The sequence below is a fragment of the Rana temporaria genome, chromosome 2, assembly GCF_905171775.1.
Source record: "Rana temporaria chromosome 2, aRanTem1.1, whole genome shotgun sequence".
NCBI lineage: Eukaryota > Metazoa > Chordata > Amphibia > Anura > Ranidae > Rana > Rana temporaria.
This window is the reverse complement of record NC_053490.1, coordinates 279,188,073-279,203,567: the sequence shown is the minus strand read 5'-3', so window position 1 is coordinate 279,203,567 and position 15,495 is coordinate 279,188,073. Positions and strand designations below refer to the sequence as shown.

General features: G+C 37.8%; 1 protein-coding gene across 1 annotated transcript in view; it reads right to left on the bottom strand.

Annotated features, from left to right (window-relative positions):
- COL9A2 (collagen type IX alpha 2 chain) overlaps nt 1-15,495 on the bottom strand; it is a 92,832-nt gene that overhangs the window by 21,233 nt on the left and 56,104 nt on the right. Inside the window, exons 12-21 of the mRNA XM_040337100.1 lie at nt 13,355-13,408; nt 12,278-12,331; nt 9,462-9,515; nt 8,362-8,415; nt 7,286-7,339; nt 5,919-5,972; nt 4,876-4,929; nt 4,733-4,786; nt 2,653-2,697; nt 221-274 (exon numbers count right to left, since the gene is read on the bottom strand). Of these exons, the coding sequence (XP_040193034.1) occupies nt 221-274; nt 2,653-2,697; nt 4,733-4,786; nt 4,876-4,929; nt 5,919-5,972; nt 7,286-7,339; nt 8,362-8,415; nt 9,462-9,515; nt 12,278-12,331; nt 13,355-13,408 (531 nt within the window). The remainder of the gene's footprint in view (nt 1-220; nt 275-2,652; nt 2,698-4,732; nt 4,787-4,875; nt 4,930-5,918; nt 5,973-7,285; nt 7,340-8,361; nt 8,416-9,461; nt 9,516-12,277; nt 12,332-13,354; nt 13,409-15,495) is intronic.

The following is a 15,495-nucleotide window of genomic DNA, read 5'->3' as shown; positions in this document are numbered from 1 at the left end:
TCTCACAAGCCCAAAATGAATGTGTCATTGAAACTGGATTCCCAACAAATTTATTTTATAATATGAAGAATCCACTGAAGGGGCGAGATACAAATGTCTCGCTCTGTAAAGGTAGCATGTCATGTTTCAAACGTGAAATATTGATTTTGGATGTGAATGGCCTTTAAGCTGTACTGGTGTAAAAATATTTTAAAAAATAAAAATTTTGTGAAACACTTACCAGTTTTCCTGGAGCTCCAGCGAACCCTGGCTCTCCACGTGAACCTGGTTCACCCTAAAAGAAGATGGTTGGATAATTATTGAAATGTTGATGGTTCATATATGCAAGTATGTTATTTATAACCTGTATTTTAAATATGTGTTTTAGGGCCTTAAGTTTCTGTGCCGCAGTGTATGTGGGTGTTCATCGGAAATTTTAGTTCTAATTTTGCCCTTCGTGTGCATCATCTTTGAAAATAGTTTTCAAGGATGAACCAAATATAAGTGCTCCTGAAAACTGATGACATAAATAACATAAAAACTTATAAAGCTGCATTCACACCTGAGCATTTTCAGCTCATAAAACGCTCGTAAAACACAATCTCAAAAGTTCCAAAACGCCCAACAAGCAAAATCCCATTCATTTCAATGGCACCTGTTCACATATGAGCGTTTAGTCGCTTGAAGCAAAACGCCTGAAGCTTCTTTTTTGGCAGATTACAAGTATTTTTGGTCTCATAGACTTCAATAGAAACGCTTCAGAAAACGCCTGAAAAAACGCTCAAATAGCATCCCTTCACCCCAAATTTCTTCTCCCCTCATCCCTAGTGCTTAATTTGGCCCAAAAAAAATGCATCAAGCTGTGAAAACGCTTGTAATACACTTCATTAACACTTTGAAAAAGCTTGTAAAAAATCTGCAATTTTTTTTTAAACGCCCGAAAAAAGGCCTAAAAAGCGATACAGTCTGGTGTGAATGCAGCCTAAAAGTCCAGTAAAGAGACACTGTCAATTTTTTTTTTCCGGTTCACAAAATGTAAATGCATTTTTACAAAAAGTTCCCCCCAGAAATCAACATTTTAAGTAAGTTCACAATTTTGTGTTGACCCACATTTATAGCCATCTTGGGGCGCATGCGACCTTTGGACACCTCTTGCAAACCTGTTTGGCTTGTTTCCTTTTTTCTACATACATACTCTGGCTTTGGGAACCCAACCAATTATCAAGTTGAGTCGGTAATACACATATTATGCACATTTTCAGCATTGTTCTTTTCCCTATTTTATTCTTGAATGAACCCGAACTCTGCCTCGTCTACTACTGGCTTTTGAACTGTACGTCACTTGCTACTGACTAACCTCATCCTCTACCCTAATGAACCCCTGTACACTGCCCTGCTGATAACCTATCCTCTTACCCCCCCTCTATGTTTCACTGTAACCCCACATTAGGCAATCTAGATTCAGACCTGGCTGTGCCCATCTGCAGCTCTTCTCTCCCCTCACTTCCTGGTCTTACAGGCTTTGCTGAGGTAGTCATTGGCTCCCTTGCATGCTGTCAATTAAAGACAGTGATGAGGAAGCCAGGAGCATCAGTGGGGGACCAAGAAAATTAGGTTTGGGGCCACTCTGTGCAATTCCATTGCACAGAACAGGTAAGTATAAACATGTTTGTTTAAAAAAAAAAAAGAATCTACAATCACTTTAAGGAACATCATGGGCAGAGCAAAACTCTTCCCTTTTATTTTGCATATAGGAATAAACCAGTATATACAAAAGAAACAATGTGACTTTATATCCCTTGATCTAGCACCTGAACAGTGTTTACAAACACTGTGGCAGATTTGACAGCAGAAGCTTCTACAACTGCTATATGTACTCAGCTATTCCAGGCTACCATTTTGACAGTCAGCAAGTGCGAGGGTGGTGCTGCAGTGGGGCTGAAGGACAGGGCATACTACATATGACGTTTTTTGGGCATGTGTAGTTTGCCCAGTGTTCACTGCTGGTTAAGAAACATTTTTGTTTGTAATATTTGTATTAATACATATGTAAATGTGGTTAGTCATATTTACTTATTACATTATCTCATTGCCAGAGTACTGGCCTCAGAATGTACTAAACCCTCTGGATTAGAGTAAAAGCCAAACAACCAGTTTTTCCAAAAGAAAAGTTTAGTAATAAAATGTATCTGCTTTTCAGTATGTTTCTTTTCAGATGGCCACATGAGTTACGTTAGAGTTCAATATATGTGAAGTCATAAAAGATCCAATTAAAAATGAAAAACTGGACGAGGGTGAATGAAAGTGTCTATATGACCTGGATTTTTTTCACTAGCTCATTAGATTGTAATATGTGTGAGAAGATAGAACAAAATGTTTCTTTTTACAGCAGTAAGTTGGACTGCTTAAACTGAATATTTGTTTGTGTGGAAAGTAACCCTGCAATTCCCTTCTTACAACCATAGCTGATTAATGTTGTGTTTCTTACACTGTTTAATTATTATGTACAAAGTCTGATCCTAACTGTGTTGGAAGCAATTTCACACTTCCCTTCAAGCAGCATAAAAGCTATAAACACCTCTGAGAATACATTGAGTTACATAAAGAATGATCACAAAATCCATTATTACTATATCAATATGGTCAAGTTAAATAATTCTATCAAATACATACCTTTTGACCAAAACCTCCTTTGGTGCCTGGTTGTCCAGGTAACCCCTGCAAAAAAAAAAAGAAAATCAGGATTTGTACATGACATTTAAAATAGATTGCTAATAAATGCATCCTGTCTCATTAATGCATCAGTGAGTACTGGGAAAAGATTCCATTAGTGGCCAAACACTATTTTCAACAGAAATAGGTGATTAAAGTAATACTCCACTAAGCTTTTGTGTACCTAAACTGAATACATATATTAGACTTAGGGATATTAATAATCATTTGATGTTAAACATAAATTTGTACTTAGGAGTTATATAATAGCATGCACAATCTTCTGTATATAGAAGATATTGTAAGCTTTTAATTGTGTCTACAGTAAATAAAACAATAAATAAATTAAACAGGCTCAACATAATACCCTAATGCCGCGTACACACGATCGGTCAAAACGATGAGAGCGGTCTGATGGACAGTTTTCATCGGACCAAACCGATCGTGTGTAGGCCCCATCTGTTATTTATCGATTAGGTTAAAAAAAAGCAATCTTGTTTTAAATTTAACCGATTGATACCTAACCGATAGAAAAAAAAACGATCGTTTGTAGGCACATCCATCGGTTAAAAATCCATGCATGCTCAGAATCAAGTCGACGTATGCTTGGAAGCCTTGAACTTTTTTCACCACGTCGTTGTGTTTTACGTCACCGCGTTCTGACACAATTGTTTTTATAACCGATGGTGTGTAGGCTTCATTGGTTAACCAATGAAAAACGGTCCATCAGACCATTTTCATCGGATGGACCGATCGTGTGTACGCGGCCTTAGAGGTTTAACAAATATTGTACATTTTGCTATGGAACATTTGCTATAAATCTGCAATTTCTAGGATGTGCAGCTGTCCAATTGTTGTTCATATCTTCACAGTTACAAACTGAGCCCGCACTACTGTTTACCATTGTGGCATTTAAGTGTGGACTTATCTGGAGTCATGTTCCTACTTTCTCATATTGTCTTGGCTCTTAAAGGCAAACTATATCACCACTGCTAAAATCCTTTAGAAACATGCTGGTCCAATGGCTTTTTTACACGCGGTTTAAGAGTTCTGTCTTCCTTTTAACTTTACTTGCTGCATGCATTTTTCTTATCACCGGGATGGGTATCCTAACCAGGGGATCAGCATTTAAGCATTGGCTTTCTTAGGGCTCATTCACATGGGCAGAACACCGCTTTTAAATGGATACAGGAGATAGTTTTGTACACATCTAATTGCAGCACTATAGTAATCAATGAGCCCATATTCACAGGGTTCATTCACATGGTCAGAAAAAAATGGTGCATTTAAAAGGGTACAACAGATAGTTTTGTATGCATCTATATGCAGCGCTATGGTAATCAATGAGTCCATAAACACAGTTGCATCTACAACTGTGCACTGCGTTCAGTTAGGCACAAAAAAAAGTAGGACACAGCTGCAGATTTTATACACATAGATCTGAATAAATGTGCATAAATGTGAGTACTTTAGGCGTGTACTTTCTGCAGGATCTTATGCAGAAAATATGCGCCTAAATGCAGTGCTTTTTATGACTATTTCCTTGAGCTCTAGCTCTGCCAGCAAGAACGTTACTTTAATGCAGATAATATGCGTCTAAATGCAGTGGTTTTTTTCTAGCCATTTGAATAAGCCCTTAAACTGAATAGTATATCCAAAATGATTATAAATGCACTTGATCCAACTCTATCCACCATGCCCATTAGCTCGCTGCCTCTTCTATACTGGATTTTACATTAACGTTACACAAAAGAAAATACTAAAGGAGAACTTTAGACTCCTGCAGTAAGAAGAAGGGTGGGGTTCCAAGTTTGGGACAAAGCTGACTTCTCCTGTGGTTAGATCTCATCAATATTGCCTCAAAAGTTAATACAAGGTTAACCGGTAGCTTATCAAATTGCTACCATCCATAACCAACAATCTGTATCAGGTTAACTTCTTCCAACTAGAGTCACTTGAAAGCAATTGACTTGACAAGACCTCTATTTTGAAAGAAGTTTTCTATTTTTTACAGTTATTTATTTAGCAGTTAAATACTTACAGCTAAGCCTTGATGACCAGGTGAACCAGGGATGCCATTTTGCCCAGTGCTACCCTAGACAAGACAGAAACATGAATTAATATACAAGCATGGAAATAAACAGGCTGCATGGCATAGAATAGTAGAACAAATGAGGTACTTACCTTTACTCCGTTAACACCAGGAGTTCCATCTTTGCCATCAATGCCAGGGAGACCCTAAATGACAAAAAATGTAAGACTATATAAAAGGAAACAACACTTTTTAAAAATTATAATTTCAATTTTTTTTTATAAAGATGTTCATCGGTAAATATTGCTACATATCACCAATTGATCTATATTTTTGCTAATCTAGAAACATGACTGTGAATGTGGGCCAAGCCTATTTAGACAAGGAAACTATGTGATGGTTAATAACTGGTGGCTCCAAAACAAGATAAACACCTTACTCTGAATAAAAACTAACAAATGAACATTCATTCAGATGAGAAAGAGTGATGATTATTTATTGTTAAGGTTCAAATAGGCCTGCAAGTACTATAATCATCTGTTGAAACTCAAATAATACAACGAGAAAGTCTTTTACACATCAAGTGATGGCATCAAAAGCAGAAATGGAAACCATCTAGCTTCAGCCTATTCACAATCCTTTAGTTAAAGCTACATTTCTTAACAAAGTGCTTAACTGAATGGGCAAACAGGAAATATATACAAATATATTCCTGTGATAATGTTCCAATCCCTCCAGGGCCAGCTGATACCAATTCTATATTGGGAACTGCCCAAAATGTATGGAAGGCTATGTATAATCCACAGTAAAAATTAGGATATAAACAAAGTAAAAAAGACTATGGTTGACCTATTATCTAATAATAAATGAAATTGTTGATACATCTAAGGTGCTATGAAAGACAGAAGAAGACATCTATCATATTTCTGAGCCTCCTGGTTCCAAGCAAGAACAGTTACGGTAATTGATGCATGGTTTCATCATTTAGCACAGAATTAAGTTCTTGAGTGAAGTAAGTTAAAAAATATATAATTGTTATTTTAACTGCATCCATAATACTCTTCCCATTTCCCATCACCCACTAACCCTTTCCTACTTTGGCTTTCATTTCAATTTCTTGCCTCTTACATTTTTTTGTAGCAAAACTGATACATTCATTTGTATATATCATTAAAACCCCAAAATTAAAACTTACATGGTTTCCCTTAGGACCCATTGCTCCCATTTGTCCAATGACACCTCGGGACCCCTGAAACAATATTTTGTTGGTTAGATAATTATAAGATTATTGAAAATTAATGTGTACATATAATGTTGGCTCAACTGGCGATACACATTTTACACAAACAAATGTAATTTTTGCCATACATTATGTATACTGTAAATGTACAGTCCTTTCTATCAAAATGCTTGGAGCATTTACACAAGAAGAGCTTAAGTGTAAAGGGACCCATTGAGACCTTTGGAGACTGAATCTGTGAATATCCTGTACATTGGTGCTTGTAATCAGCAAAGACAATAGGATTTTTTATTTTTTTACAGATATTCTTCTTGCAGGTTTCAAAAGACTTTATTAACCACAGTTCTGTTTGACAGTGGCATGGCAATATAATACAATGCCAGAGACCTCATTAATGACTGGGCACTAATGGATTCCTGGGACCCACTATAAGCACCATTAATGCTATTTTCTTACCTTTTGTTCCCTGCTAGTTGCCAGAATGCAACCAGTGGTTGGGTTACTTAACTATGAAAGAATCTACTGTTAAGAGGGCTTTAAAAGCTCTATGTATTTCTTTGTTAAGAGACATATATTACCAATATTGTTTATAATTATTTTAGGGCAAAGGGCATGTATATTACAAATACTATTAATAAATAATATAAGGCAAAAGATAAAAAATATTAATGTCTGGCCCACACAAGAATTAGCCCCAACAACCTTGGCTCTAACTAACTGAACTTATAATGTTAATAACAACACCTCTATACTTTGACAGGATAAGAGATAAATGAATTTATATGAATCAACAATTTCCTATTCCTCTACTTGATCTGAGGAATAAGAAGCTCTGTTGGTTGATGGCATGGGCTAAGCTTAGTGTAAACATGTGACTTTGCCTTCCCTCATATGAACTAACTTTTTCTGTCACTAAAATGAGCTTGGGAAAGAGATCTTTTGACATAATTGGAGTTAGGTTTCCAAAAGAACAAAGCCCTTAAACACATTTGTATTTTAAGAAAACGTAAGCAAGATACAATGCTCTTAAAAGGCTTAGGTTGTTTAGCCTGCACGGAGGTCCAAACACTGACAGTGACTAAATAGTATTGCTATCAGTGTACATATTAGGGTGTGAGTATAAGAACACAGTATATGTAGAACATAGTGTACAAACATGCTGGCATGTATGAGAATTATTTGTAAATAGAATTCTTCCAATTAATCTCACTATAGACAAACTTCACATTTATAGAACACAATGCAGAGCAAGCATACCTTTTAATGTATGTCAAATTTAGCCATTTGATTTGAATATTAAATAGGAAAAAAATATTATTCACCTTATCTCCTTTCTCTCCCGGCTCTCCTGGGGGCCCCTTTGGCCCCTCCTCACCCTGAAAAAGACATAGAGAAGTGAAAGCTCTGCAAGGCTGTGCTCATTAGTGATAATAACCACCCTAAGTGCAGTTTAATTAAATGCTCCTGCTCCCTAGGGGATTCTGTAATGAGGACTAAGAAATCTGCACTAAGTCGATGGGGAATTTCACCTCTGTCACTTCCGACTGCATAAAATTTAATGTTGCGCAGATGAACTCCCTTCTGAATAGGGTCACAAAGTAGAATAAAATGTGCACGTCTCAAAAACTAATTTGTAAAGTCCAAAACAATGCTATTTACTTTAAACTAAAAGGAAACAAAAACAAGTGTAAATAAAGTGTAAGCCTTTATGCACAACGGGAATTTTTTTATTGTTATGCACAAAAACCAACATTTTATTTACATTTGCTTTTGTTTCCGTTTGGTTTAATGTGAATAGAGCTACCTTATGCTGCGTACACAAGGCCGAACATTACAACGGGAAAAACGCCGTCGGAATTTCAGACGGAAAAATAGAGAACCTGCTCTCTATCTAAGTACGTCGGAAATTCGGCAGAAAAAGTCAGATGGGGCATACACACAGTCGGAATATTTGATGAAAAGCTCCCATCGCACTTTTTCTGCCGGAAATTCCGACCGTGTGTACGCGGCATTAGACTTTACAAATTTACTTTTGTAATGTGCACATTTCTCCATGTTGTTATCATTGTTTAAAATATAGCTGCTAAATATAAGTATTCTTTATAGTTTTAATAGATTTTAGTTGGCACAGCACAGAGTTCACTTTAAGAAAAGTAATTTGTTTACAGAGGATCATAAGTCTGATACCAAATCCACCAGTGCAGAACTACTGTGCTACTCCGACAGATAGAATGAACAGTGGAACACTGACTGGCAAACTAGATGGGGTTAGGGTTTTAAGACAGATTGAAGAAAAATCATTTATAAATCTACTATCTACTGTATACTCTTTTAAATTATGCTATTAACACACCTTTCCAATATGATAAAGAAAGTGTTTAGTTTTATATTAACTTACAGGTTTCCCGGCTGCACCAACTGATCCAATCATCCCTTTATATCCTGTTGGTCCCTGTGAAATTCAGACAACATCTTTTAGAATAACAGTTACAGAAGAGTATGAAAATGTACATATTGTTACACTGCTTACTTGGTTTACCTGGGATCTTCCTTCCTTTTACATATGTCTATAAGCACAGTAGACACTGTGCATCAAGATAGATTATTATTATTATATAGGATTTATGTAGTGCCTACAGTTTGCGCAGCGCTTTACAACATGAGGGCAGACAGTACAGTTAAAATACAACTCAATACAGGATTAGAACAAGCAAGTGAATTTCAAAAGGTAAAAGCTTATTGTGATAAGCATGCACTATCTTTACACAGGCACACTCTCTTTCTCTCTACTGATATCAAACATAAAGAATATCAAACACATAGCTGATATATGACTAAATGGGAAAATCCAAAAGGAATACAAGAGGCCTTTCTGTGATCCAAGGTCATAACATTTCATTATACTTTCTTCTGTACAATCCTCTCCTGTTGTGCATATCTTAGTGAGAATGGCTGCTAGAGTGTGCTATTGGAGGAAACATGTGGTCTCCCTTATGGGCAGGACTACTTTTTTACTGCTTAGACCACCAAACAAGAGAAGATGGTTTGATGTTTCCTAAAAATATAAAGAGCTTTCGAATCCTCTCAATAATCCCTGTACCCATTCCCCCTAGTTTTCTTGCTGAATTTAGCAATAAATGTCCAGAGGTAGCAAGAAGAGGAAAACAGATAATGGGGGAAAAAAAGCCATCACAGTTTGTAAATCTAAGCCTTGGTGCAGCCTATCCCTTACTGTACTACCTGGGATTTCCTGCCTTTTAGATATGTCTTTAAGCACAGTAGATGCCAAGAATCATGATGGATTAGAATGAGAATGTAAATTGCAAATGGTAATTATTTTTTTGTAATGCTTATGCATACATTGTCCTTATGGTGCACACATACTGTACACTACATGCAATTATAATACCTTATGTACTAATAACAAATCATACTTTTTCAAGCTGACCACAACATTTTAAATATCTATCTCAAATGTCCACATTTATAGATACTTACAGTTTCGCCTTTGGGTCCAGCGATCCCTGGGTAACCACGGACTCCCTGAGGGCCCTGTATCACAAATAATAATATAATATTTAGAACAATTTTTAAAGCACATAATAATGTTACAAGTAAAACAATGTTGTAATAACCAGTGTTTAATAATAACTATAAACTACAAAAAACAAAAGGTCTGTTTTTGAAGTTCCCAGGGATGGCATCTTGTGGACTGGAGAGAAGCCCCAGGAACCTTACGAGTGCATTCTAGGAACAAATATATTTCTCTGGTTTAAAGAACAAACACAATGAGTTGTGATATATTGTTTCTTCAGGTATTGTGACCCTAGGCTATTCAGTACTGGATGGATTTTGGGAGCTATAGCTATAGTTATTGTTAGTCTAGTGCAGACCTGAGTATTTTACAACCCCATTTGGCTGGCCTGTGTGAGATCAATCGGGAATTGAAAATCAAATGTAAATAAGGGTACGTCGTGCATGCAATACAATTACATTGCTTTTATTTTTAAGGTGACTGCTATTTTTTTTCCCGAATTTACATATGCACCTATACGATGCACCTTAACTGTATTGCCCCAGGCATGCCCCCCAAGCATGTGATACTGCTTTATGGCTCTGGGTGAGGAGTGTGAGTTCCCTGAATCTAGGCTGGTCAGTCAACAAGATGGCGATAGCTATGCTTCCACCATCGTTGGTCCTCAATTCGCCATCATGGCAGCAGTCGCTGCCTTTTCTGAGCGACTTTGGCTGTGTAGGAGGGACCGCATTGCCCCTCAAATATCTGGGATGGACCATGTTAGGTTAGCAACAAGGATATAAAAAAGGTGAGGGCATGTGGAAGGGTGTTGCCAAGGCCCACTCTCCAGCCTACAAGTAAGAGGCAGAACCTACACTCCCAATAGTCAACCTTAACTTCCTATTTGGTGACATCACACACCAAGGATGTACTGTATATAACAATGGAGAGAATATATAAATACTCTCATAGGGTTCCCATAGACAGGCTGCTCTGCTAACCCTATGTATGTTTGGTCCAACGAGGTGCTTGCTAACCATATTACATAATATCATCATATGTAATGGTATGTGGGAATCCTTTGATTTGTATTATAAATTTGTTTTAAGTGGGATTTCATGTCCAGTTATGTGTACCATATACAGTACCTGTGATAATTAAGAGCAGCATATTGGTTTGTACCTCTAAAACAGTCCCAGTTTATCATGTGGCCCATAATTGCCCACCCCTGGTGTAACAGTAGCATGTTGCGCTAACTGTAATTGTCTGTAGTTAGTTTATGTAGTTATGCAACTAAAGCAGTTAAGTGTCTTTGGGGGAACAGACTACTTAACTTTTGCTATGATTCTCAGGTGAAAGAATGAAGATTTGACCACAAGTGTTACATGCAAGTTAGGTGTTACACTTAAACCAAGCTTTACCCCATCATTTATAAAGATGTACATTTTACAACTAACACTGCATACTTTCAATGTATTTGAAAGAGCATGATACTGGTAAAAATGCTTTAAACTGTGAAAAAAACGTTAAACCCCTTTTATAAACTATACTTTTGAGGATTCCTTATTTCTCCCCATATACAGTACGTCTTTTTTTGCTTGGCATATAGCAATTTGTTTTTGTGAAATCAGTGAAAGCTATATGAAGCTCTGTTTCCATTTCAATGCAGATGGCAGGGAAGGGGATGATGCATTTTTAGCAATATATATTATATTAACATTTTTCAAGTAAATGTTACTATTTCCATAACAACTTTTTTGACTGCAACATTTTGTATAAAATGAACCATCAAACACATTGCTAATGTAGGACTATACATACAAAAAGATGTTCTGTGTCTTTCTTTTTGTAAAAGCTCTGCCTGTCATGTCATGAACTTACTTTTGTAAGAACTGCTATTCAGATGTGCTATTGCAAGCAGCATGCAGTTTCCATTATAGCCAGGACTACTAGTTAAAGTGGTTGTAAACCTCAGCAATGAAATGTGAACAAAGCTCATCCTTCTATACTGTGTAGTCTCTATCCAAAGCCGTGAGTGTGGTTGTTCTCTTCTACCTTGTTCCTCTGCTATCGGTATGTATAACTTCTGAAAGGTTTTCCGGCACCATGAGATAAAAAAGGTGTTTTGGTGGAGGGAGCTCCAGCACACAGCCTGTGATTGATATCCATAGCTCTGCATGTTCTCTATCTACAGTAAGGGGGTGGGAGTGTCTATTTCATCCAAGCAGGGCTCAGACCTGTCTTCACTGAGATCTGCACTGTGAGGCTTCAGTTCCCCGACCCCTGCTGTTAGAGCTGAGAAATCCTGTATAAATTCTGGATTTTTAACTGATGTAGAGGTCAAATAGCTGCAAATAAATAGGTACAACCTATGTAAGAGGATTTGTTTCATCTATGTGTTTAGCCTGATGCTAGTTACTTCACTGGGTATAGGTGAGGGTTTTCAACCACTTTAATGAGTCAGACTATCCAACAAGAGAAGATAGTTTGATATTTCCTGAACTATAAAGAGTTCAGTCAACATTCTCTGTTGACTGTAATTTTGGCAAGAGTGGTCGATTGTCTCTGTATACTCCTTTTTTCTACATGTAGGTAGTGAGAATCAATAAACAGAGGAAGGAAACTGTCATCACAGTTTTTAAATGTGAGTCTTAGCGCTCCCTATTTCACATTGTGTGCTATGACACTGAAATAGGGGACACCATAAGAATGAGATGCTACTATTACCTGTATCCTAGTCTATAGTGATATAGGCTATGCTGACATTTATTTGTAAGAATGGGTGGTTGTACGTTACCGGAGGTCCTGGAATTCCTTGTTCCCCTGAAATGCCCACATCTCCCTTTGTGCCCTGTAATTGGAAAAAAAAGGTATACTGAACCAAGGTATATACAATGTTGCTTTAATTTTACAGATTTTTTTTATTGTTTTTAATATTGCAATACAAATTTCTGAAGTTATGAGAAAATAAAACTAGAAATTAATATTAGAAACAATAACTTTCTTTACATGTCCAAGGGTGATCCATTCCTTTGTTAGTGCAGAGATCCCTATTGCTAGGCTTTATATAATTTTATTCTTCATTTTTTTCTTGGTTGGCTTGGAAGTGTTTTGGCATAATATAACAGACTGTGCCCCTTGACAGAAAGGAACAGAGGGAGGCTGACTTCCATGAAAGCAGTGTTTAGGAAATACTTCTTATTCCCTTAATTACAGTCAAATGCTTATAATCACCAGGCAGGCTTCAGTATGTTCAACTCCCAGACCCTTCACTTTGAGCTGCTAGTTCAGTTGAGCTGCTAGCTGCAGTAATATCCTGGTTACAGCTACTTAAATACAGTACAATAAAATGGATGTTTATGTGCATATTTGTGTGTACCCTTCAGTGCAAGTTTACATGCAAGTACTTTTGTGAATGTATGTGCATGTGCAGGTACCCACAGAATAAATGGTAGGCAGTAACTAGAGCAGATCTACATCCTAGTGCAATACGATTTGGATGCATCCAGTTAGTGCTACACTGCCTGTGTATCTGATCTTGGCAGCTTGCTCAGTTGAAAGGATCGAAGCCATGAGGTGGCGTAGATTGGGCACAATCTTATGGTGTCATCTAAGAACTTACAGTAGTGTAATTGTGTGCCTTTAACAAGAATTGTATTTATAGAGGAAGCAACATTTGAACATTCATTTAGGAATAGGTTGATTTGTGCAAATGCAAATGACAGACTTCATGTCAAGTGTTGATTTGCTTCATTTGTGTGATACATGTTAAGGTTATTTCCCCTAAACCTATTGCTGTTTAGAAGGTTATTTGTCTCTTACTATATATACTTATTTAACAAAAAAATTATAATCAGTCTTAGGAAATACATACAGTTTTTCCTTGTGGTCCTGGCTCACCAAGGGGACCTGGACGCCCTTTATGGCCCTTAAAAGAAAAGAATATTGTATTATAATCCAATTTCTTCCTAGCTCCTATGGTTTAACATGTATGATAGAAAACATTTACCTGAGGAAACAAAGGCATAAGAAGATACCATCAATCTATCCATGAGAGTATAAAACTTTAGATGAGATATTTTGACAACAAAACAGCACTATTCAAAAGGTTTCTGTAAATTTGTTTGTACCCATCCTAAGCGTTATTCAAAAATATTTGCAGAGAATACCGTTACGTGGCAAATTCACCTTCTGTGACCAGGTCTTGATAACTGCCATCTTATTTATTTATTGTTGGTAATCAGGCACACTAATGCCTTGTACACATGATCCGAATTTCCGAGAAAAAGTCAGACGATATTTTTTCATCTGATATTACGACCGTGTGTTTCCCTATCTGAGTTTTTCTATCCGAAATTCCGACGTAGTTAGAAATAGAACATGTTCTCTCTTTTTCAGATGAAAAAAAATTCTATTGGAAATTCCGTTCGTCTGTATGGAACTCCGATGGAGAAAACATGCATACTCAGAATCAAGTCGGCGCATGCTCGTCGTAGTGTTGTACGTCACCCCGTGTTGGACGGTTGGAATTTGGTGTGACAGTGTTTATGTAAGACAGCTTGAACGGAATTCCGTCAGAAAAATCCGTCGGAGTTTATCCCAATGGAAATTCCAATTGTGTGTACAGGGCATAGTTGGTGAGTTCACTTTCCACAGCTGGCAAGTAGAGATGGACTGAACATCCCTCATTCGGTTCGCACCAGAACTCCCGAACATATCAAAAGTTCAGGCCCGAACATCAAACCCCTATGGGACCCAAATGTGAAAAATCAAAAGTGCCCATTTTGAAGGCTTATATGTTATTGGCCATAAGGCTCGATTCACATCTATGCATGTTACTTTTGAGCATTTTTGCAGTGCTTTTTGCTGTGCATTCTGTGTGGTTTTTTTACTGCAATTATTCCACATTTTTGCCACGATTTGCATTTTGCATATTTTTTTTTGCTTTACATTCACTGTATATAGCCAGTAACTATGGAGCAGGTTGGGAAGCTGGCTGTCATGTCCTCAACAACCGATGAGTCATCAGCTGTCAGTTCCCTGTTGACAGTGGAATGTAAAAAAAAAAGATTTGCTGGCTAAAAAAAAAAAAATCACTAAAAAAATGGCGTGGGGTCCCCCCAAAATCAATGCCAGACCATTATCTGAGCACACAGCCTGGCAGGCCAGGAAAGGGGGGAAGAGCAAGGGCCTTTTCCCCACAACCCTGGCTGGTGGTTGTGGAGGTCTGCAGGCGGGGGGCTTATCAGAATCTGAAAGTATCCCACCACCCCATTTGAATGAGTATGGGGTACATTGTACCCCTACCCATGCACCAAAAAAAGTAGTGTAGCGTGACAAAAGACAAGAGACAGTTTTTGACAAGTCCTTTATTAAAAATGTCTTCTTCCTCTATCTTCTTCTTTCCCGCTTCTTCCTCTGGTCTTCTTGTTCTTCCTCCGGTCTTCTTGTTCTTCCTCCAGTGTTCTTCTTTCTTTGGTGTTCTTCTTCCTCTGCTGCCACTGCCACCCCAGTGAAGATAAAAAAATGATCCTCCTCCAACGCTGGGTCCCCCCAATCTGTCCTCTCCGATGTCGCACATTTCTTATATAACTATGGGGCGTTACCATCGGATAACATCATTCGGAGACTCCGTCCCTTGTGACATTGCTGCCCCGGGCATGATGGATCTGTGGCTTCACAAGGGGATGGGGTCCCTGGATGATGCCATCTGATGGCCATGCCCCATGGATATATAATAAATGTCTGACCTCGGATCGGACAGATCGGTGGGACCCAGTGTTGGAGGAGGATCATTTTTTTATTTTCAGTGGGTCGGCATCGGCGGAGGTCGAAGAACTCCGGAGAAAGAAGAAGGTTCTTTTTGATATTTTTTTGGTGAATAAGTGGGAATACAATGTACCTCATAGTCATTCACATGGGGGGGGCGGGATCTGGGGCTCCCATGTTAGAGGGAGCTTCCAGATTCCGCAGACCCCTGCAACCATTGGGAACAAGGTGCTTTGGGGTAGGGGG